The following is a 25443-nucleotide window of genomic DNA, read 5'->3' on the forward strand; positions in this document are numbered from 1 at the left end:
TGGTGTTTCTGTTCAGCTAGTAAACTGGGCCTAAAAATCCCTCCACTTACGGACCATTGTGCTTTGGGTCTCAAGGCCCAAAAACAAATCTGAAGAGAGAGTAGGGATGGCGGAAGCTGTGTGGTGACTGGTGAGCTCAGCTACCATGGCGCCGCAATCTCTGTTCTCGCTATCACCGAGAATCACAACACCATATTCTTCCTCGCCGACCAAAATCACATCGGCTGCTCCTCCACTTCTGAACTCTTGCTCTCACTCCCTCTCTCTCTCCTTCCCTCGCCGCTCCACTGTACCTGGTAACCTGGCTTTCAGATTCAACTCCAGCCCCTCTAGGATAGCCTCCGTCCGCTGCGGTATTCCTCTACATCTCTTCTAGTTTTTCTTCTTCCCTCAGCTATAGAGTATAGTAGGTTCCTTTCTGGATTTTTATTTTCTGCTTCTTGATTTGACGATTTGTGGCTGCAGCGTTGTCTCCTGAGCTGAAGACTACGCTGGATAAAGTTGTTACGTCGCAGAAAGTTGTTCTTTTTATGAAGGGTACTAAGGATTTTCCTCAGTGTGGATTTTCAAACACTGTAGTGCAAATATTGAATTCGTTGAGTGTCCCTTATGAAACAATTAACATTCTGGAGAATGAAGTTCTGCGTCAAGGATTGAAGGAGTACTCTAATTGGCCAACCTTTCCTCAACTTTATATAGATGGAGAGTTTTTCGGTGGCTGTGATATCACTGTTGGTAAGTTCAGATTTAGTTGCAATTTTAATCATGCTGGAAAATGGTTACTGCCCCATTTGGAATGTTGCTTGTGAGTTTTGTGTTAATGTGGTTTGCTTCCTTTATGCAGTCAAAATACTTGAAGGTTTTATATGAGTAGATTTTAATTGCTGTTAATTTTTTTGGCTATTTAGATCATTGCTGGCCATCAAAAAGAGTCAATTGCTACTTTTTGGCCAACAAAGACTCCATTCTTGCACAGAAGTTTGTGCGTTCATGGAGAATTTCAGTGTGTGTTACTGACATGTCAATAGGGACTATTTTGAATCTATTATATGGTTGTTCAGTGTAGAATAGCCTGCACTGAGAGATGCATTATTTTTTGTTCATTCTTTTGTTAGTAGTATGCACTAGAGCATATCATTTTGTATGTATATTGTACATATCTTATTAATAAAAGGCAATTTCACTTCTCCATTTACATAAATAGTAATAGAAAAGTTCTATTAATATTTTGTTAGAAATTCTATTCTTAAGTTGTTAAGAATATGAGTGAAATTATTTCTAGCACAAAGTATCATAAATTGGTTCACAATCGATGATACTTCACAAAATACATGACTTATCCAGAAAGATTGTAATCATGTTTGTTCTCAAGGTATTTATATGAGATATAAATAAGATGGAGTAGTGAGTCTCTGCCACATAACAAACATGATAGGTACTTATACATGATAAGTAGGTCGAACCAGTGACGCTTATGACAAGCACATGGAGTTTACTCTTGTCAATGCATTGTCATATATTATATCAGTGCATATAATCTTTAGACCTGAGATAACACAGTTATCTTGTATATAGGTGATTTGAGTTTGATACTGTTTTCATACTTGTACTGTGTATGGGTATATGGGCATGTGTTGGCTCCTACTAGTTATAGCTGTTGATCAAGATGGAATCCGTTACTCTAAATAAATAGGAATAAAATCCTATATTCATTTAATTATTCTTGATGTTCAGGACAGACAGATTTAGTTAGAAAAAGTTTCTGACAAGAAAATCTAATTAATCAAGAACTGGAATTAAAAGAGAACATAATGATCATAGCAAATGGAGTTTGACATTGACCATGACTCCAGCTCGAATTGGGATTTTGTAATGGAGAGATTCTAGTGCATGGTAACATATGATTGAAGGTTCATTTAAGGTATTTCTTATTACTGATTGGGTGGCCATGGCATACTATACTAGATGTCAACCATGGTCTATGAGATGCCTGAAATGATTTAGAGAAATCATTTACTGTAAGAAAGAGTTTTAATGATATTAAGAGTTAATATCATTTCTCATTGCTAATAAGTAATGAGCCTAGTAAGTCACACATCTACACAAATAAAATGTGATTTAATTGATTAATTAAAGAGTTTAATTAATTAATTAAAGAGGTTTGCCTTGCAATAAGATTGCAAAGTCTCTAGCATGACTTGAAATCAAATCTAGATTATTGGATGTATAGTATAAATTAAATTTATATTTAAATTGATTAAATATGAATTTAATTATGAGAAATTAATTAATAGAGATTAATTAATTAATTAATTTATATTTGATATAAATTAATTGAAAGAGAAGAAATTATAATTTTGAGTTGAGAACTCAAATTAAAAAGTAATGGCAAATTGGTCTTTTCACATGGTGACACGTGGCACCATGAGATGGTGACACGTGGCACTATATGATCTTGCCACTTGTCTTCCTATGATGGAAGACCACATATTATGATTTAAATGGAACTTGAGATGACATGTGGCAAGGGAGTTAGGGTTTGACCTAAGTATATAAAGAGAGGTTATAAAGAAAAATCAGCCACACTCTCTCTTTTCTCTCATATGGGACGGCAACATGGTGTCTTCATCTCTTCTTCTATTTCTCAATTGATTCAAAGGGAAAAACTTAGATTTCCTCTTGAATTAAATTATTAGAAAGTGTTTATAACACCCAATACATTCATACAACCTTCACAAAGCATAAACCCCATCTTATAATTGGTTGACAAGGCTTGAGAAGCCAATCTAGGGGCTGTCATTGCTACTTTGGTGTGTGCTTGTGGTGGACAAACTAGAGGGACAACATTTGAGGTCCTAAGAACATCCTAAGATTGCATCAATTGTGCATCAAGAGGTTAGTACCTAAAAATCCCTCTTTTAGTTAGGGTTTAATTGAATTAAATGTTAATTCATAATCTTTAATGATAAATGAAATTTTAATGCATGCTAAAATATGTTTTGGTATGCAATTGGGCATTGAAAATTTATTAGGTTCATAAGAAACTTGGTATGGTGCATGTAACCTTAGAAATAATTTTTGAAATTCAAGGTTCTAATGTCTAATAATCACGCTTCCACTCCTTCATCTTTGACTTCACATTATTTCCTGAATATTGATGTGCATTTGGTGCCCAACAAAACTGAAATTGACCCTCTAGTTAATTAAAACTTAATTATTGTTGTTGTTGTTGTATTTGAGGTACAAACTGTAATCCTGACATAATCTTAGACAGCAGAATCAATTTGTTTAGGTGTACAATGAATAATTGAATATTAAGTGAATTCAAGATGCTGTGTTAAAAAATTTGAGTGGCATGTGAAATTTTACATATCCTATTTAGAATGATGGTTCAGGAAAGGGAAAATTCTTTACTACGCCCAGAGCATTGCACCAAACAAATAAATGACTGCCACATACCACAAGTGTAAAACATTTAGGGATATGTGTCATTCATTCGTTAGTCAAGCATAAAACACTCATGGTACGTGGCTGTCATTCATTCATTTGTTGCAATACTCTGGGTGTATCAAAGTGGCTTCCAAAGGAAAGAACCTGAAGAAGAAATGTGGACAGTGATGTCTGTGATTGTAATTTCGCCCAATCAGCTAGGTACTTCCCCTACAGGTTCCTGATGAGTCTAACTGCCGTTAAAGAGGCAAGATACATATTACACCTGATAATGCCTTATATTGAATATTGTTCCCCTGTTTTATTCATATCTAATAAGTAATTGTGTTCTTTTTAATGTCTCCTTTGTATGATGAAATCAATCTATGCCGTAATCCAAGTTTCAAGATTTAAACAAATTAAATTATGTTGGTTATATCCGCTACATGTGTATTTGTATCTGCCTTTAAGGTATTAAAAATGTGTAAATAATTTGTATGCAAGTACATGTGCATGTGTGCGTGTGTAGAGAGGGAGAGCATACAGTAACCCCTGTTCCCTCAGTATGCTTATGAACTTGTACCTAATGTGAAAATATCTGTGGCATGAAATTAGAGAGGTCTTATAATTAAGCCCAGCTCCTGAAATCTTTTGGGAGTTGAGAGGATACACAAAATATGGACTTAGCTTGTTCATTCCTTACCATACAAGATACCTGAATGCATGACCTAAAACATGTATATAATCCTCTGTCTTGCTGTAATACCATAACTACTACCTCATCTTAAGAACCTAATTTGATAAACATTCCTATTCATCACATGTTGAAACCTTTTGAATTTTGATATTGGGAAATACTGTTTTATTCGTAGCCTCATGGCTATTAAGTTTGTGGGATGAAGGCAAATTGTTCCATGTAAGGAATTTAGCAGAGTTTTGCCTGGCCTTTTCATTTCTCAGGGGATATAAAATATCCGTCACATCTCAATAATGTTTCTCCTCATTTATAGAAGTGGGGCTTTGTATTGTTGGTATGAAGCATCTCATGGCATTAAATCTAAGATTGAAGTCAATGGTGGCATATCATGTGAAGTGTGAACAATGCTAACTTTTAGTGTTATTAAACCTAGTCCGAATGTTGATCCTGTAGAAGGACTAGTTTAATAGGTCAATAGTCCCACCACTGAGTTAATGATTCAACTAGTGGACAATTAAAAAATTAATTAAATATATATATAGATTAATTAAATTAAAACCTATAAATATAAATAAATAAATAAATAGATCTAATTTATTAAGTTCTAATTATTTAAAATCAAATTTTCAACATTTATTAAGTTGGTTATATTCTGAGAAGTTTATGCTATTTATTTACATGGTGTCTAGGATAAAGGTGCTGACTCACATGCCATCCTATCTTTGTTTGTCTTCATATAATTATTGCTTGATGACAATCTTTGGAAGCTTATTTAATTGAGTTTGAATTGTGTTTTTACTACAATCTTACAGTTTATTACAGTTTACATTGAAAATAATTGGCATAGTATGCCTGCTTGATCTGCGTACACAAATGTTACTATATTTACAATTATTTGTATTTAATATCAAAATTTGACTTTTCACTAAAGTGTTTTTTTTTTTCCCCCTCTAGATGCATACAAGAGTGGAGAATTGCAAGAATTATTGGAGAAAGCTAAGTGCCCGTGAATCTCAGTTGTGGAAGATTGGAAGGTAGCCGTTGTTCTACTCATTGACTTGCTTGATAATTTGGTTGTGATGGGATAATTTGTTGTATGTCAACTTAAGCATGTTCATATTGACTATGGAACCTAAATTATTCACCACATTTTCAGGATAGCTGGTTTATAGTTGGATTTGCATTTGTAGCAGCGGACTTCAACTGCCTGTGTTATAGGGGTTTGCCTTGCCTACTGCTGAGAATCCCCCAAAATAATATGCTGAAACAAATGGCTCTTAATGTGCAAGGGGGAACTCTATCCAAAGGCGCTTAAAATTTCATTTCAAAGGTACATTAATAAAACAATTAACACTTTGGTACATCTCTTTGAAATTATATCTGCATGTGAATGAGAATCAACTTAATTTTTATATTTGCTAGTATTATCACTTGCGTCGCAGTGTGAAGATATTTAGTACACAAGTTCTTTCTTGGCATGACAAAAGAAAATCACAAGTCTTCATGCATTTTACAATTTATGTAATTGCATTGACTTTTTTTTCTTTAAATTTTATGAGTTTGAATCGTGAATTTTAGTTAGTATTATAATGTGGACGTCAAATAAGAATCGTCGAACTCATATTGTGTTAAGAAGGGATTGATGTGGTATAAATTTTATGTTTCAGGGCATACATGACTTGAAAATGAAAGTCTCTGTAATATTCTAAAAATTTTAAATTTCTATGAAAATAAAATTGTGAATTTTAAGGAATTTTTTGTGCAATTCCTGTAATTTTGTATAATTTTTTATGGGAAAAATTTAAAATAAATGTAGAAAACTGAAGTGGGCTTGAGCCAAACTTAGCACTAAAGCCCAACCAGTTGAAGTAAGCCGAGCTAGCGCTAGGCTTGAGGATAAAACACAAGAGCACGTTTTGGGGGTCTATTTGGTATTATTATTGAAATTATTATTAAAAAAATATATTTTTTAATATATTAATTAAAAATATTTAAAATTAAATTTTAATAAGTTCTAATAATTAAAATATTAAAATAGTAAAATAATTTTTTTTAATAGTAATTTTTTTTTTTCAAAAAAACAATTTTAACCTTAAAATCTCAATGCCAAATAATCACTTAAAAGCAGCATGTATAGGGCCAACACCAGAGCAATGGTTGAGCAAAGTTGCTTAAGTATTGCCTTCTTCAAGTAAAGCATTGTGAGGTTATCTGGCTTAGATTTTCCTTTTGTCAGTAGCAAAAAGCAAGAGAAGCAAACTGAGTCATGGAACTTAAAATTTTCTCATTCAACAATTTAAACAAAGCTTTTAATAAAAGAAAGAAAACAATATAACATCATGAGGTAGTTAGCAAGAGAGTCTTTTTTTTATTTTTTTACAAGATATAAATGAACATACATGGAAGAGCTTGACATCTTGTATTTGATTACATAAACATTTCTGTTTAGAACAAATCTATATGTTTCACTATCTTGTTTTCACCCAGGCATCATCCGTAGACGTTCCCTTCCAATTTTAAAACAGAGGGACGTTCTCAAGCATTGTCTGCAAGTTTATTTTGGAAAATCAGTTGCCAATTTTTCCCTCAGGATTTTCCTTAAGATCTTGCCTGATGGTGCCTTTGGAATGGCTTCTACGAAGAATACACGACTTATTCTTTTGTAAAACACCACCTGCATCATCATGTAGCAATCCATCCGTCACCAATTAGCAAACATGATTAAAAAAATAATAAAAAATAAAGTGTCCCTGAAAAAAATGGTCATTGATATAATAATTCAATGGACCCACGAGAGAGAAGTAAAATTTACCTGTTTGTATATGTACTGCTTAACATCATCTTCAGTGATCTGGGACTTGTCTGATCTTACTACAAATGCAACTGGGACTTCTCCAGCACCCTCATCTTTCGTTCTGAAAATCGAAAAAAAAGAAATTGGGATCATATCAATTTTTTCTGTAAATCAGAACATGATGGGTTGAACTCAGTCTAGGCCGATTCTAATCCGGAACCAGTGGTTTAAAGTATGAAAAAGGGATGAACTGGAATTGGACCAGTTGGTCACCGTTCCAATCAATTTCAATTTCTAATTGATTTCAGTTCAGTTTTGATTCGATTCAATTTCGATTTGAAAATGATTTGATTCATATAACACTATCTAAAGCTGCCAAATTTATTTAAATGATATGAAATGGACTGAAATGCGGATATAATTTCAAGTTTGACCTGGTCCAATTCAGGAACCGAACGAATCCTTGGCTAGAACCCCTGATTTCTAATATTACAAATTATGCAGTCCACTACGCGACTATTGATAATAAAATTAATATTATAGGGAGTTTTGCACATACCCAACAACAGCAGCATCAGATATTTCAGGATGGGCTAGCAGCAAGGCTTCGATTTCGGCAGGGGCGACTTGAAATCCTTTGTACTTGATTATTTCCTTCAATCTATCCACAATAAAGAGCTCATCATCATCATCAATAAATCCAATATCGCCTGTGTGCAACCATCCTTGTTTGTCTATGGTTCTTGCTGTGGCCTCGGGATCATTAAGATATCCTGAAAACATAGACAAAAGTATCCATTTTAGTTCATTTCATCATTAATTTTCAAAATTATCTTTTGTCTATTACATTAATTTCTGCAATAATTCCAGGATTAGTTCTATTGGTAAGTGAATTTTCTTTTCAATTTGTTGATCAGGTTCAAGTTCATAATTAAGATATTAATTATTATACCTTTCATGATTTGATCTCCTCTAATGCAAATCTCTCCAGGCTGATTCCTTGGCAGGGACTCTCCGGTTTCAGGGTCAACGATCTTCATTTCAGCATTCCTGACCACAGTCCCGCAAGCCCCTGGTTTTATATCGAAGGGCTCCTTGGCAAACGCCAAGCACATGGCTAGCACAGGCCCTGCCTCTGTCATCCCATATCCCTGTGTAAATTAAACAATTAATTATTAATTTCCCACTGATCACATCATTATATTAACCATTTCAAATTAAACCATAATAAAAAAATAATTTTGTACGAATATTTAAGACCGTCTATTAATATTTTTGTTGATATTCTATTAATACTATTATATTAATTAATTGTTTCATTATTATTTTTATTAAAAAAAATATTAGAAAATATTGTGAAATAAACGGAGTACAAGGTAAAATTAAAATAATTTTTTTTTCTCTTCAAAGGCACAAATGGGTAGCTAGGCATCATGATAGGGGACCAAGCTAAGGATATAATTAAAAGATAAATGCTATATTACTTAGGTGGATCTGGATCTTCACCTAAATATTTTCGCATACAATAATTATTAATTAATTAATTAAGGATTCATATAAATGCTCCATTTTCTACAATATTTTTTTTTATTAATGTTTTCTATGATTACTTTGTGTGCTTTATTTTTTTCACCGTTACATTAGAATTTATCAATTCATTTCATGTTAGTAATTAACAAAGTAAATTTTACTTTCTAGAAGACAAAGTTATGGTAGAAATTCTCTGATTGTCTCGATTTGATATATATATATATATATATATATATATATATATATATATATATATATATATATATATATATATATAATCCTTATACTATATTATTATTATTTATGTCTTAAATTTATAATCCATCATATATAAATGTTACTATAATAATAATAATAATAATAATATATATATATATATATATATATATATATATATATATATATATATATATATATATATATAAGGTTTGTAATGAATAAATTCTCCAATGGTAAGCAAAAATGAAGAGGGGACATACCTGACCAAGTGTAGCTTGAGGAAACTTTGCTCTTACAGAATCTTCAAGCTCCTTCCCTAGCGGTGCTGCTCCTGACTTGAGCATCCTTATCGACGACAAATCATACTTATCGGTATCCGGGGACTTAGCGATGGACAAAACTATGGGTGGCACAATCGGAGCAATTGTAATCTTATACTTCTGTATCAGCTGCAACAGGGCACCAATATCAAACTTTGGCATAATCAAAATGGCCGCCCCAACTCGCAACCCGCAAAGCATGATCGAGTTCAGAGCATAGATATGGAACATGGGAAGCACACATAAGATCACATCTTCGCTACGAAAATACAAGTTGGGATTATCTCCATCAACTTGTTGAGCCACGCTGGTGACCAGTCCCTTGTGGGTTAACATCACTCCTTTTGGCAATCCGGTCGTCCCCGATGAATAAGGCAGCGCCACCACGTCCTCAGGACTGATGTCGACGTCAGGCATGTCTATCTCATTGGCCTCTGACAGCCCCGAGAAGTGCAAGCAACCGTCAGGAGCAGAGTCTATACACAAGATTTTAATACCATGATCACTGGCTAAATCCTTGACTTTATCAGCATAAGCAGCCTGTGTGATTATGAGTTTCGAGTTAGAGGCCTTAGCTTGCTTGGCTATCTCAGCAGGAGTAAAGAAAGGATTGGCAGCGGTGGCAATGGCTCCACGATAGGAAGCTCCAAGAAAGGAAAGAACAAACTGCGGAGAGTTATGTAACAAAAGCATTATAACTTCGCCTTGTTTAACCCCGAGCTTGTTTAGCCCGGAGGCGACTCTGCGTGCGGTGAGCTCGACCTCAGCGTAGGTGTAGACATCACCAGTGACGCCATTAATCAAACAGGGCCGCGAAGAGTGATTAGAAATATTCTCAAATATGTAGGAATGTAAAGGAAGGTGCTTGGGGATGTAGATGTCAGGAAGCTTGGAGCGAAATATGGTCTCCTCTTGTTGCTTTGTGACTTTGGTTTCCATTGTGAGAAGTTGCAAGAGATGATGAAAGGAATGAGGGAGCTCTGACTCTGTTTTGGAAGGCTGGAGTTCCCCCTGAGAAAGAAGGGGGAAATTGCTGATGCTGATATAGAGAGACGCTTGGTGGGCAAAGATGTTGAGGAGGGTTGGTGAAAGGAGAAGATGGGGATTATGGAAATGTTGTAGAGTAAATTGGAAAAAGAAAAAGAGATTAAAAAAAAGAAAAGGTTGGGTTTGGTGAATGAGGAAGACAATATTGTGGAGCTGGGTTGGTGAGAAAGGATTATTATTGGTGGGGTCCATAGTTTTGGTTGAGAGAAGATTGGGAGGTTGACCTGAAAGACAGAGTGAGGTGGCTTAATGGCCTCTATTTTTCTTTTATTTTTCTGAAATTTGTCTTTTTATTTTACCTACCGCCAAACATCAGTCCATTTTTTGTTGGGCAAAATTTGTCAGCCATTTTGGACTATTGCCCTTCACCTACTACTGCACCAACGGCAATCTGGGTTTTTCTTTTCCTGTTTATCCCAATTCTTGATACTTGATAGATTCAGCATAGAGCCCAGCCCAAGTCATTAGAGATGGAATGGATTGGAAATTTACAAAATTTACCAAATTTTGATTCTTGGGATGGGAAGATCGGCTTTTCTTAATGGAGGAAATAGCTGTATCCATGTGGGTACGACACTAAACTACACTATAGATGGGGCTGTGGACCTGTGGTTGGTGAACTTAGTGTTTGGCCTGCATGAATCTGTTTCTTGGATAAATATAGTTGAATTCTTTATGAGTTTCTAATTGTATATGATTTGATCTAGTGGGCGGCTGCACTTTCAAACACACCAAGTATGAAAATTCAATAAAAGAAAAAATAATAAATAAAAAAAGAGAATCAACTGGCCTAGTCCAAATGTGTATGAATTATAAATATATGTGATTCCTATAAACATGTGCCTCCAAACTTTAGAGTCAGGAGTTTAATCTTCTTTTTCCAAAGTTATCCTTTTAAAGAATCTCATTATAATTTGCACGTTGAGTAGAAGCAAGATGCCATGTTGAAAGAATGAGGAATGAGAATTGAAAGATTATTGCATACATTGAGTGTAATGCTTTATTACTCATAAAAATATGAGCTCTTTATGAATTAAGAAGAATAAACTCCACGTAAATGTAGAGTGAGAATTCATGTATACCGAGCACAGGCGTACCGAACAATCAATCATTACATGTCATATCTTTTTAGAAGGAAACACATATGGCCTTTCTTTCCAAGTATATTTTACAAAGTCTTAAACCACCCTGCGATAAACTTATTGAGATTTCAGTAACAATTTATGGATCTTCTCAAATTAAATAAAAAAGGATAAAACATGAATAAACTAGGACACATTAAAACAAATCCAATGCTTCTTTAAAAGGGGGAAGGGACTCCAAAACTTGGGAGATACAACTGCAGGTGCAGCACAATACAAATTCACATATACATATAATTATATAGAGATTAATATTATCTTTTGGTTTTAAATAAGAACACGACCGCAAATACAATTTGCAAACTACACAAATCATCAGTTGAACACCTAATGGTTTAAGACTTGACATTATTAGTCTGCCATGATGAGCTCTCTCCTTAAAATTGAGGCTCTTGCCTTTGCCAAGTGCGCTAGGCGTTTTTCATCTCTAGGAACTGGCATGGGTTGGAGTCTCCTTCTCATCACTGCCGGGAACATTGTCTCCTCCCTTGCAATGGGAGCTCTACCGACCTCTTCTGGTATTATTGGCTTATGGCTCTCTGCCACCCCTCCTTTTTCTTTCTCCGGGTTCTTTATGAAATCATTTCTGTTTGAAGAATTTGCATTTGATTGCTCTGCATTTTCTTGCACTTCCTTCTGCTGTGTATTCTCAAAGTCCCCATCGTTCTCTTTTCTTGCTTCAAGAATGGTTTTGATTTGGTCCTTGTAAAATTGCTCTAGAGATTCCATCTAAGCAAATGGATTGTTATGTTCAGTCAAAATAGAGATGATTCATGATAAAATAGCAAATATCACTTCAAGAAACAATACTTTTGGTAGACTGTAATAGAGCAAAATTAGAAGCAATATAAGGAGTTTTTTTTTTTTTAAAAAGGCTTAGAGTTCAGCTTTAGCTTTCTTAATTAGAAAGGCATAAGTTCATTTGCATTTGGAAAGAGTTACCTCTTCCGTGTCCTGCTCATGCTGCTGTTTGGCTTTTCGTCTCAAGATCTCCATATCCCTGGTTACGTTGTTTAGCTTCACCTTCAACATGCCATTGGATTCTTCAAGGTCTTTTGCATGATTTTGTTGCTCAACGACTCTGTTCTGCAACCAGGGAAGCTGAAGGTTGTCTTTACTCATTTGCCTGATTCTGTTCACCACCATTTCTTGGTAGGATCTCATCTCATATTTTAGCTTAGGCTTTCCTGATTAATTTTGCAGCAGAATTATATCTCTCTTACATGTTCTTTGTCCTCTAAAATAATATTGATTAATATCCATTCGAGCATATATCAATATATACCTTTCGAATAGTACTGGTTGAAGGTGTCCACATCTTCTTTCACTGCCATGTAACCATAAAGTTGGCGCTCCCCACTGGGTAGGAAGTAGACTGGCCGACTATTCCAAGCATTTCTACCTGTTCCTTCCTCTGCAAAATACATATGCAGCAACTCTGCTTCTAAATAACCCCTCAGTGAGCTCTCAAAAATCAAAATACTCCTCCCACAATGTCCATTTGAATTGTAGAAGTGTTGAACCTTGACAACAGCATCGTCTGTGCTGAACATGTCCAGCAGCTGTTGAGTTGTCATACCAATCCACTGAAATTCACGATTCCATCGATTCAACCAACAGCTAATTAGTAACTGGATCATTATATCTTCACAAAGAACTTAAATATCTACTTGTGAATGAGAAAAGTACAAATCTCACCTTATTGTACTCGTTCTTTTTGTGCGATGTATTTGTAATGATAACCATAGGAGGCCAAACTATCTCATGATCCTTCTTTTCTTCTTTCAGACCTTTCCATTTACCACATGCTTCACCTCCTAGAGCAGCAGAAGTTGCCTGATGCAGCTTCTCTTCCAACAGTTGTGCAAGCTCTTGGTGGAGCCTCACTCTTGTCGACCCTTTGGTTTTGGCATGCTTGATCAGGTTCTGCAGGCCTAAGTACTGTTTGATGGCACCTGCACCATATTGACATGCTGGACAGTGCCACTGTCTAGCTGGGTCATTGGTCTCCTCTACACTCAAATATTCCAATCCCTCAAGAAATTTCTTGAACCACTTGCTCTTCTTGCAACTCTCAGGGCTCCTTGGACTTGCTTCGGAATCATAGTCATCAGTATCAGGCAATGTATCAGAGTCACTACCATGATCAGTGTCTGCAGCAGTAGCAGCACCAGAAAAAGCAGTTTCAAATTTCTCTACATCGTCTGCAACTTTTTCTTGGCCTTCTCCTGAACCCTTCCATGGACTAGAACCATTACTATGTTGCCTATTCAATCTTTGTCCCATAGGAGGGATATCATCAAATATTGCAGGCATGTCCTTGAGACTGCTAGAAGCTGATTTGGTCCCTTCGTTTTCTCTGCTGACTGATAATACAGAATGAGAATTATATTTGTGGTGAAGCACTGGTCGAACCTCTCTGAGCGGCAAAAGAAATTTATTTGGCACATTGCTTGAAGTTGTCTCCTCATACTTCCTTTTAGGAACTATCTGCTCGTTATCAGCCTCTGCAGAATCATTAGTACCTGCTATGTGGTGACTAAACTGCACAATTTTTTTCACCTCTGGTGGTGATAGGATTTTACTGGTTCCAGCAGTGAAATGCTTTCCATTGCCATTTTCTGAACCTGTCTTCGCATACAATCCTTTTCTGTACCATTGTTTAGAATGAAATTGAGTCAAATTTAGATATATAATAGCCAATGAAACAGAACAAAAGAATGCAGAACAATCTGTTCAACTTAACATTGTGAAAGCAAAAGAAATAATATGAACTTGTTGGTTCAAGAACTATGAGTGGTACTAGATTTTCTTTACTCTTGATGTTTAGGAATGAATGAGTTATTATAAACTTTATGAAATACATTCGTAAATCCATATTTGATAATGTTGTTGGATGCTATATCTTCAATTTTTTGAAAATGATTTCATTTAAACTAAATTTTGCTAATTTTGCAATTGATTTCTAAGCTAGATGTATGTTCTATCTACTTTGAAATAAATCCTCTGTAATAATATATAACACAGCAAACATGAGAATTTATTTATAAATGAATTCTACATAAAATTCATTTGCAAACTGGAATGAATTCCACATCTATTCAGTTCCAAACACAAGAAAATATTTACATTTGAACACCTAACAACAGAATTTATTTGATCACTTCCAAAATTACTTGAAGCAAGTTATTTAAATTTCAATTTGTTATGACAAAGTCGCCCTTCTAGCACTACTTTCTTGTAACAAAAGAAGCATAAATTTGTAATAGTTGTGGTGGAATCTCTTATGAAAACAGATTTTTACTTGCTTCATACATTTAGTCGATGTTCACGAGGTTAAGACGATAGTATATCACTATAAACATGGAGATTACAGGGTACAAGATATTTTTCCCACACTTGCGTCCACCCCAATTGAGAGTAGAAAATCCTAAGGGCCTATTGGCATTGCTTTTAAAATTGCTGTTGAGAAAATTACTTTTTTAAAAATATTAGTTAAAGAGTATTAAAAATAATTTAAAATTAAATTTGATAAGTTTTATCTATAGAAATACTAAAATTACAAAACAGTTTTTTTTTAAATTATTTTTTTCTACAACATTTAAAACGGTGCTTTTATTCAGAAATATAATTTTGACTCTCTAAACTCAATGTCAAACAGGCACTAAATAACTATTCTCAACACCAAGATACTAAGGGTAAGAGTTTAAGAGATCACACTCATAGTTACCTACCCTTAACCCAATGTTCAGCAGGAGTTCCCTAAGTCTATCCACCCACAAAGGGAATACAAAAAAAAAACGCTTTCACTCAAACATGGAAGGGAGAGCCTAATGGCTCTACTAAAATCACTCCATTTCCTCCATGCCATGAAGTGAATATCTACTTATAGCCAAGATATACAATTAAAAGAACAGACTGTTATTTGATGTGAATACATGTTGGCAGCCAGTGGCTGCCAGCAAAATAATGCCACCAATATTGACCAAGCAAAATGCCATACGTCAAATATGGTTTCGATGCATTCTCTCCATCATTGAGAATTTCTTTCACTTCATTTTCTCTTTCACATATTTACAAACAATTTCACGTCACAAAAATCCAACATATTCATCTAATGTTTCAAATTGTTAGTAAAAGTTGAAGCATTATCATTTTAGTGGCTAATGAAGTTAGAACAACTTAATTAAGAATCATCATCAACAAGATCTAGCTCATCCGAATAAAACGATACTAATTAACATCACTACCAACACCAAAAACCAACCCAAGTAAATGCTGCATTTTCAACTATAAAATGCACTGACCTGCAAGTAAGTTTTGGAACCAGCTGCCTAGACAGTGCCTTTTCCCACAGGTTGAGCACATCCTTCGAGAGAACATTCTTAAATGTCTCCAATTGTAAGACACATTCACAGTTTAAGCCTGGACATGTAAAAGTCTTCATGCCCAATTTGATCTTTGCCTCCACATGCTTGCTTATACATTCCAAGCAAATTGGGTGACGACAGTTCCCATTCTTGATCAGCTGATCATTTTCTTTTTTCCCCAGGCAATTTTCGCAGAAACCCATAGAGGATTCTCCTCTTACTTCCACATGAACCGATGGCTTGGCACTTGTCCCAGAAGTTGGCATTTGACAAGTGATCAGAGAGGCCTTCAAAGCCTCCTGGAACTGCAATTCTTCTGCAAATGCAGCATCTAAGAGTAGCATAGTCTCATCTTCTTCATTTTTGCCCAAGAAAGGTCGGAAGTGGGCATCATTTAGAGGAAAAAGATCAAAGGCTTGGGCTATTTCCATTTTTCAAAATCAATCTTTGTGGGTTGTTTTAGTCTGATCTCTTTTCTGAGTAAAGACACTAGTCCATTTAACCTGTATTTAAAGACTAACCAAGAACTTGTCATGGAAGTTGCCCTCTCATATCAGTTCTCTCTTCTTCCTCTCATCATGGAAGTTGCCATCTCAGTTGTCTCTAATTGGACAACTTCGTTGAGGAGTTATTTCTTTTGTACTTACAGGTTCTGCTTTTCCAGTCAACCAGTGTTGTGTAGACCTGTAGGGTCAGGTTCCTTCTGTTAGGTGGTTAGCGTTTTGTCTCTTTCCTATATTTTATTTTATGTTAATCAGGAAAAATTCTGGAATCTACTCGAAACAATAAGGAAAATTCTGGAATCTACGTGAACAATCACTAAGATGACCCATATTACTTGTGGATAAATGCGTATGTGGCTCATAAGTGCTAGTGCATATAAATAAAATTTTCATAATTTTAATAAAATGTTTGTCTTTAAACTTATATGATCAAAAAAATTCCTTTAAAAATATCATAATTTTAAAGTATGGTCCATTAACGTGTATTCATTTTTACTTTAAAAAAAAAAAAAAGATTTATAAGAATTGACACACCTGGACACTTATTAGAGATCAACTCTCTCTCGTCTTATTATCATGGCAATTGCCTCCTCTCTTCTTTGGACGACTTCATTGAGGGGTTAAGCGTTTTGGGCTAAGACTTGTTCACTACGAAAAAAATTAGGATAATTTATAGAAAAAATTTATAAGAAAACTAAAAAAATATAATTTTTTCGTTTACAATGTCAATTTTTAAAGGGTGAATTGAAATTTTTTTTTTTTAAATTTAGAAAATAATTTTAAATTACATTTTACTAAAGTTTTGGCTTTCAATTATGGTTTAATAAAAAATAATGTCATTTTTAACAAAAATTATATTATAATTTATTTATAAATCAAATTGAATAATTAATATCATAATTAAAAATAAATTTATCAATATATATTTTATAAAAAATATTTTTAAAATTTAAAAATTAATTTTTTTAACTCTAATTAATTATAAAATATATATATATATAAAATATTCACACCTTAATATTAATTTTTGATTCCGTCACTAACAATTTCATAATCTCCCTTCTTCAAGTGAAAAGCGCATAGACCTTGCTTTTCCACAAGTCAAGCAAGCGGTGCAGCGTAGGGTCGTGGACTCCATTACGCGTTCTGGATTCACCTTTCGTCTCTTTCCAAAGTTTTATGATTGGACGGTTAATTTCACTTTAATCTCTTAATTTATTTATTTTTTAATTAAAAAATGATGCCATTTTTATTACAAAAAATTATATTATTTTATATAACTTAAACTGAATAATTATTTTAAAAATATAGTTTTATTGTTAATAAGTAAATATATTTTTTATATTTTTATTATTAATAAGTAGATAAAAATAAATTTAAAAAAATAAAAAAAATAATAAGCAAAGAATTGTTTTTTCCAGCATGGGTTCCGCTTTTCGACAATCGAGCAAGCAACGTCGTGTAGGGTACGCGGTTAAGCTTTTTGTGGCTGTCTTTCCTGGAAGGAAAACTAGGTGAACAACTACGCTTTTATTCTAGGAACAGCAACAGGCCAGATCAGATGTGGAGCAGATTTTCCTGCGAAAATTTTTCTTTTTCTTTTTTGTTTTAATTTATTATAATATAGCATAAGTTTATCTCTTTAAATAATAATAATAATAATAATAATAATAATAATAATAATATATGATCATCTGGTGGATTATGGGAATTCAAGATTAGGAAATTTTCCCCATCTCCACCCCTAATAATATTAAAATTAGAATAAAATTAAGAAAAATTGATAAATATAGGTTGAATCGAGTTTAAAAATAATTGTCACACCTATTTTACCCGATTTAAGCGTGCATAAAAACTATTTTTATATAATTTTAAGGATACATTTAATTTGTTTTAAATTTTGTTGTGTTAAAATAATTATATACATTTTTTAAAGCAAATAAATGGAACCAAGTATTTTGACTTATTATTTTATTTTAATTTTTTTTTTATCAAAACTCACATAAATGAATTTTTATTATATAAACTTTTCCATCTCTTTATATAGATAATTTTGCAATAAATCAACATTATCTATCTACAAAATTAATTAAAAAAATTTAATAATATATCATATTGAATTTAATTTTTTTTTTTAAATAAAATTATTTACCCATGAATTCATTTTGCAAATTTGTATCTTAAGAATAGCACAAAGCCCTTCATTACACTGGTCTTAACCAAAGAGATATTTCTAAAAAAAGATATGTAACATTTTATTTTATTTGAAAAATTGATCACGTTTTACCTTTAATAAATACTTTTTTATATTAATTATTATTTAATTTTTTTATTTATCTTTTAATTATCATTATTATTTATAACATTATCTTAATATTTATTGTTAAAATTTAATTTTTAAAAATTAAAATTTTTTATAATTAAATATAATATTTAAAAATTATTTATATTATTTTATAAATACCAATTATTATTTAATTTTTTATTTTTCTTTTAATTATCATTATTATTTATAATAGTATCTTAATATTTGTAAATTAAATTATTATTTTTTAAAAATTTTAATTTTTAAAAAAATTAAAATCTATTATAATTAAATGTAATATTTAAAAATTATTTGTATTATTTTTTTATAAATTTATTTATACAAAAATATTATTTGCTACTTGTTACTATTTTAATAATAATAATAAAAATAAAAAGTCATTGAAGATCATTAATTTAAAAAAAAATTGACCATTAATTTGTGATCTCATAATCAATCATAAATATTCTTATTTATACTAATTATTATTTTATTTCTCTTTTAATTATCATTATTATTTATAATATTACCTTAATATTTATGATTTAAATTATTATTTTATTTAAATTTTAATTTTTAAAATTAAAACATTTTGTAATTAAATATAATATTTAAAAATTATTTATATTATTTTATAAATTCTAATTATTATTTAATTTTTTATTTCTCTTTTAATTATCATTATTATTTATAATACTACCTTAACATTTATGATTTAAATTATTATTTTCTTTAAAATTTAATTTTTTAAAAATGAAGACTTTTTATAATTAAATGTAATATTTAGAAATTGTTTATTTTTTATAAATTCATTTATACAATAACATTATTTGCCATATTTGACCTTTCATAATAATAATAATAATAAGTCATTGATGGTCATTAGTTTAAAAAAAATTAACCATTAATTTATGATCTTATAATCAACTATCTTATAATTTGATCAACATTAAATTATTTTATATATTTAATAAATATTTTTATCACATTGTTATATTTTTTATTATTTTTATTATAAAATCTTTATTAAAAAATTTGAGAGACAAAAAGTGTAGTTTACATAAAAAGTTATAAAAATAAAATATAGATATCTGACTTATTTATAATTAGTATGTATTATTTTTTATGTAAATAATTTAATATTCTTTTTATTTCACTTTTTTCCAGATTAATTAATACTTATTATTATTATTATTATTATTATCATTATAATCAACTTATGACGATTTAATTGAAATAATCAAGTAAGTATTTTATTGTTATAAAAATTAAATTTAAATATTTGTTACTGTTTTTCAATTAAATAATATTTAATTATAAATTAATTTTTTAATTAAATGGCTTTCATTTTTTATCTATATATAATATGTTATATGACATATTTAATATACATCAAACACTCTCTTCTCATAAGTATTGTTATTTTACCTAAATACTCTTAAATCTTTTTTTGATTTATACTTTTTTATTATTATTTTTTAAAATTTATTAGTTATCATTCTCAAAAATTATTTATTTAAATATATTTAACTAATATTTATTTAATTATTAATTTTTTATAAATTTTGTTATTTAATATTTCTTAAACTTTGAATATTTTATTTTATTATAATTATATATCAAATGTAATGATAACTAATATTTTAATTATCCATATTTTATTATCATTAATTTTTAATATAATTATTTTTAAATTTTAATTAAATATCTATATTTTTATACATAAATTATCTTTTAACTATATTTTTATATAGAAGTAGAATTTCAAAGATAAATTACAAATATTATTGTATAAAAAATTTAACTACAAATAAAAATGATTAAAAATAATTAAAATTATAGTATCAAAATTATAAAATCTATTTTTTTAAAAATAGTGTAACGGTCGAGCTCCAACCACTAGAGGAATTGTCCGCTTTGGCCATAAGCCTCACGGTTTTGTCCCATAGGTGGAATGGAGAACTTTCCAGGAGGTCACCCATCCTAGGATTTCTCTCAAGCGAGTACGCTTAACCTTGGAGTTCTTCCGACTCTCCAGGCCATTCCACCAAAAGGCGCCTCTAGTAATTAGTTCTCCCATCTTATATATCATTACTTTTTGAGCCTAAGACCATCTCCGTGCTTTACCGATGTAGGATTTGCCTAAGGAACATTTCTCCCCCCCTTTCGGGACTCAGCGTCCTCGCTGAGGTTTGTCCCACCATCGCCTAAGAGGACACGCGAGCGGCTCTGATACCAATTGTAACGGTGGGGCTCCAACCACTAGAGGAATTGTCCGCTTTGGCCATAAGCCTCACAGTTTTGTCCCATAGGTGGAATGGAGAACTTCCCAAGAAGTCACCCATCCTAGGATTTCTCTCAAGCGAGCACGCTTAACCTTGGAGTTCTTCCGACTCTCCAGGCCATTCCACCAAAAGGCGCCTCTAGTAATTAGTTTCCTCATCTTATATATCATTACTTTTTGAGCCCAAGACCATCTCCGTGCTTTGCCGATGTAGGATTTGCCTAAGGGACCTCTCTGCCGGATTTTTTATAAAATTTGCGGATAAATTCAGATTTATCAAAATTGAAAATAAATGAATTATAAAGGGATAAATTATAATAGAAACATAAATTGGTGCTCCGGCACACTGAGTGGCATAACTTGTTCGGCTACACTATAGACGGGTAAGGGGTGTCACAAATAGTATGTACTTTTAATATTTATTATATTAATAGGAAATATCTTAAATTTTTAAGTTTTATGAAATATATTTATTTTATATTATAAATTTATGTAAAGTGATAACTTTTTTTATCAAAGAATTATTTTATAAAATATATATCAGATTCATAGAAAAAAAAATTATACTTAGATATGGTATTTTTAAAAAATAATATAATAGAATGATATTTTTAATTAATAATAATGTTATATATTTTCATTATTATTAAAATTAAATAATTCAATTCATTATTAGTAATTTAATTTTTTATTATATTAATAATAAAAAATATTATATTTATATATTTTTAAAATAATATGATTTTTTTTATTAATTTAATGTATTTTTGTAATTTATAAAAGTTAAATATTGATTTACATAAATTATGAGATAAAATATTAAAATTTCATAAAATTTAAATTATTTTTTGAATAAGTAATCATGGAACTACTATTAATTTATATATAAAAAGAATTAAATATATTTTTTAATTAATTATATCATAAATTAATTAAAAATTTATTATTATAACAAGTAAAAATTTATTCAAATTAAATTAAATAAAAAAGAAATTTTAATTTAAAATTAATTTAATAATAATAATAATTTATCTTATATAAAATATAATTAAAAAATAAAAATTATAAATTATTCATGAGCATTATGCTAGTAATGAATATATAGACATATGTTATGGATAATAGATAACAAATAAGATATTTTCTTGTTGGATGCATATAAAAAATAACCTAAGACACTATTTAGATTTTAACTTTATTATTTTTAAAAAGTTGTATTAGTGAGGAATTTTGTTTTATTAGTAACGATAATCTTATAATGACATTATTATTATCAAATTAAGTCCAACGATAATCTTTAATATGACATTTTAAATGAAATGATAAGCCACTATGAGTCCATTTTTGAAGTAATTATACGAAGCGGTTATTCTATATAGGATATTCTATATAAAATAACAATATAATAGTAAATGAACATATATACATGAGTAAGTCTGCTTATATATATATATATATATATATATATATATATATATATATATATATATATATATATATATATATATATAATCGATTTACAATTTAAAAAAAAATTATTATTAAATTATCAATTCATGTCAAATACTAACATAAAATAATATTTACCCTCAAGAACTTAAAAGAACTAAGAAAAACAAAATTTACCCTCAAGAGAAAGTGACACAATTAGGATTCAAAATATATTTCACAACTTCTTCACATTTATCTTTCACTAAAAAATCATTAAAAATCAACAAAATACAATTTGGTAAAAAATCATTGCCTAAAATTGGATAATTTCAAATGTGAAGGGAGAATCATTACTGTTATTGAATCATTTACTTTATACATTATGAGATTTCTTTAGATACATAGGGTAAGTGAATGAAAACTTTTTTGAATATTATGTATATTTAAAAATTAATATATTAACCATATAAATTTTGAAATCTGAATATTAAAATTTAAGTCTAACATAAGACAAAATTACACCATAAAATATCTACATATATTAGTTTCATCATAATTATTTATTTAATGGGTCTCATTATAATTAATAATTATAATAAAATGTTACATGAATATCAAGTGTGTGAATTTTATTTTTTGTCTACTAGTTATATGTTTCTGTCTCTACAATTTCTTTTTTCAACATTCCAATGATTTCTGTGTGCGACAGTCATTGTCCTTTAGGTCAATGTCTATGATTAAATGATTTCTTTTAATCCCTTATTAACTTTTTCATAGGGGGACCTACCACCAAACCATAGTGGGTCCCTAAAGAGTCGGAATAATGGACTATCCGCGGTCGATTCACTCTTTTACTGCAAGCGAAAACAATATTAAGCCATCAATGCCAGTGTGAGGAGTCGAACAAGGATCGAACATTTCCAACTCTCAAAACTTACCACTGAGCCATCACACTAAATAATAATTTTTAAAGAATATTTAAATTATCAAAAGGGATAAATGTAATTTTTAAGTTATTAATAAGAGAATATTTTATCTACATTAAAGTATATATATTAACTTAATTTTTTTTATATAATTGATTTTGATTAGGATTTGATTTCCACACTTGCAGATTTAGAGATTATACTTGTGTAAATTTTTTAGATTTTAATTGATTTAGTATATTAATAATATTTTTTTTTTAAAAAAAAAAAAAAGAGAAAAGTCAAGTCATGAAAAAAAGAAGTTAAAGGAACCCTTAGTTTTGAAAGCCGAAAAGGTTAACCTAGACCTGGCCACAGTTAAGTTCCGACTATGAATTGGATCGAGATCGGTTTGGATCAAATTCGAGACTAGATAGGATTAATGATTCCGGTTTTTGAATTGAAATTGCACCGAAATAAATCTAAGGGGCCAATTACAATTCCCTCTCCCCTAAATCGGAACCAGCCTGATTTAAATTTTTTAAAATTATATTTTTTAATAAATATTTTTCCTAGATTACGTGGATGACTTTGAGTATTTTTAATTATTGGATTATGCTTAAAATAGATACACAATAATTTCTATGAATTTTTTTAAGTTAATTAGCATATTTTAAATTTTTAGGTTCGATTTGAAATTTTTAAAATTTCATTTTCTATAACATTTTTCTTTTATGTGGATAATTTTGAGAATCTTTAATTCTTAGACCATTATCAAATAAGGTACACAATAATTTTTATAAATTTTTAAGTTAATTAGTATATTTTAAATTTTTAGGTTTGATTTGAAATATGTGTAGACATCATATTTTGGCCAATCTTCGAAGTCAATAAACTTTTAAAATTGAAACTTTATTATTCGTTTTCGACCGATATCCCAATCACAAGGAAGCTTTTCCGAACTTGCCGATCGCTCGTCCCTGGAACAAATCGATCTCACACTCAAGTTAGATTGTTTTCCGATCTCTTGGTCTTTATCAAATGAGTTCGAGTCAATATCGGGTCTCCGGACCATCCAATCTTGCCTACTGATGTTCTCCGATCTCTCTGTGTACAAATATTACAGAACTTCATTTGACTAATGTTGTGATCGGGCTTCTCGTTTGAATGCCCTAGATATTCCTCAAAATGAAGTTAAGGTTTTTATCCGATCTAATAATGGTTCCGACCTTAACAAGGTCAAGCCAGTGTCGAATCTTTGCAATTCTAATATTCTAAGGCTCCATCCGGTATTTGGTCATGACTCAGTCCGATCTCATGTTCGCGTGTAATGTTTTTCCAATCTCTTATCTTTTGATTAATAGCCACACTCAGGTTTAATGTTCAACTACATTCAATCAATTAAGTACTCAGACAATTTGGTTTGAATGCTTTCCGATCTCATCAAGAAATTGAACAAAAAACTTCGATTCATTTCAAAATAAAAATGTACAAGTCATTTGACAGGAGGGTCTCCCCCAACCTGCTCTCCGGGTACATTGTCAGTTCTTTCATCCTCCCTCTCTCTCTCAGGCTCCTCCTCGCTCTCCTCTTCATCTCTAGGGGCAAGATCCACCATCCAGGAGAAGTCTTCCTCGGGATAGCGCTTTACAAGCTCGGCCAGAAGATCGCCATGAGCATTCACATAAGCATCAGCTTCCCTCATCACGGCCTCTTCTTCTTTCACTCTGATCTCCTCGGTAAGGCGAGTGACATCGACAGTTTGGCAGACCTGAGCTTCTTCGAGTTCACGCTCTAGTTCGGCTATCCTGTCCTGATAAGATTTCGTCCGACCCTCAATCTCGGCGATGTAGTCCTGAGCAGACAAAAGCTGGGATCTAGCGGAAGCCGCACCCTGGACCGCCTTCAGAAAGAAGAGCCGACCCTCATTGGCGATCATCTGCATTAGCCACCACTTAAATTCAGCCATTACCGCATCTAGACATAATACTTGTGAATAGCTGCCTGGTCCTTCAATTTCTTTACCATGACGTCCTCGTCTCTATTTAAGGTGATCTTCTTTGGAACTGAAGGGACCAGGTACTGCCAACTGCGTGGGATACCCTTGAAGCCGTTCGGAATCTTACTCGTCAATATATTCTTCCAATTCTTCAATGAAGAAGGGAGATCGGTAAAAAGCCCACAGTGCAGCTTGGCTTGGAAAAACCAATACTCGTCATCCTTTCGTCGAGTGAGCCTATGCAACTCAGCAAAGACCTTTGCTGTAGGCTCGAGCTTTTTAGCTCGGCATAAGCCTCTGAAAGCCACCAGGATCCACCAAGAGTTCGGGTGCACTTGGGCTACGCATACTTGATGGAACTTCAGAACAGCTTTAAAGAATTCGTCCAGGGGGAACCGAAGCTCGGCCTTCAATTATTTTTCATATACCATGATCATGTCATTTTCTTCAAAGAAATGATCAGCTCGG

The 25443-nt window shown here is 31.5% G+C and overlaps 3 protein-coding genes across 5 annotated transcripts; 1 reads left to right on the forward strand and 2 right to left on the reverse strand.

Moving 5' to 3' along the window:
• Positions 1-145: 145 nt before the first annotated feature.
• Positions 146-5556, forward strand: LOC110644712 (uncharacterized). Of its 3 annotated transcripts, none has more exons than XM_021797629.2 (4): positions 146-353; positions 466-735; positions 5081-5160; positions 5283-5556. In XM_021797629.2, the coding sequence occupies exons 1-3, from the start codon at positions 146-148 to the stop codon at positions 5134-5136; spliced, it is 534 nt and encodes a 177-aa protein (XP_021653321.2). In that variant the 3' UTR covers positions 5137-5160; positions 5283-5556. The 3 variants fall into 3 exon arrangements, with proteins under 3 accessions (XP_021653321.2, XP_021653322.2, XP_021653320.2); XM_021797630.2 differs by having other exon boundaries at positions 5288-5556; XM_021797628.2 differs by lacking the exons at positions 5081-5160; positions 5283-5556 and adding an exon at positions 909-1201.
• An 821-nt stretch (positions 5557-6377) lies between these two features.
• On the reverse strand, positions 6378-10020 carry LOC110644714 (4-coumarate--CoA ligase 1). Its single transcript, XM_021797631.2, has 5 exons — positions 8930-10020; positions 7873-8071; positions 7480-7693; positions 6939-7041; positions 6378-6800 (listed from the first exon to the last, which is right to left on the reverse strand). Exons 1-5 carry the CDS (start codon positions 9926-9928, stop codon positions 6681-6683), a joined length of 1635 nt encoding a protein of 544 aa, XP_021653323.2. The 5' UTR covers positions 9929-10020; the 3' UTR covers positions 6378-6680.
• Positions 10021-11314: 1294 nt separating this feature from the next.
• LOC110644730 (protein SUPPRESSOR OF GENE SILENCING 3) lies at positions 11315-16025 on the reverse strand. Its single transcript, XM_021797649.2, has 5 exons — positions 15486-16025; positions 12877-13828; positions 12464-12764; positions 12121-12365; positions 11315-11907 (listed from the first exon to the last, which is right to left on the reverse strand). Exons 1-5 carry the CDS (start codon positions 15977-15979, stop codon positions 11530-11532), a joined length of 2370 nt encoding a protein of 789 aa, XP_021653341.2. The 5' UTR covers positions 15980-16025; the 3' UTR covers positions 11315-11529.
• Positions 16026-25443: the final 9418 nt, after the last annotated feature.

The sequence above is a fragment of the Hevea brasiliensis genome, chromosome 6, assembly GCF_030052815.1.
Source record: "Hevea brasiliensis isolate MT/VB/25A 57/8 chromosome 6, ASM3005281v1, whole genome shotgun sequence".
Classification (NCBI taxonomy): Eukaryota; Viridiplantae; Streptophyta; class Magnoliopsida; order Malpighiales; family Euphorbiaceae; genus Hevea; species Hevea brasiliensis.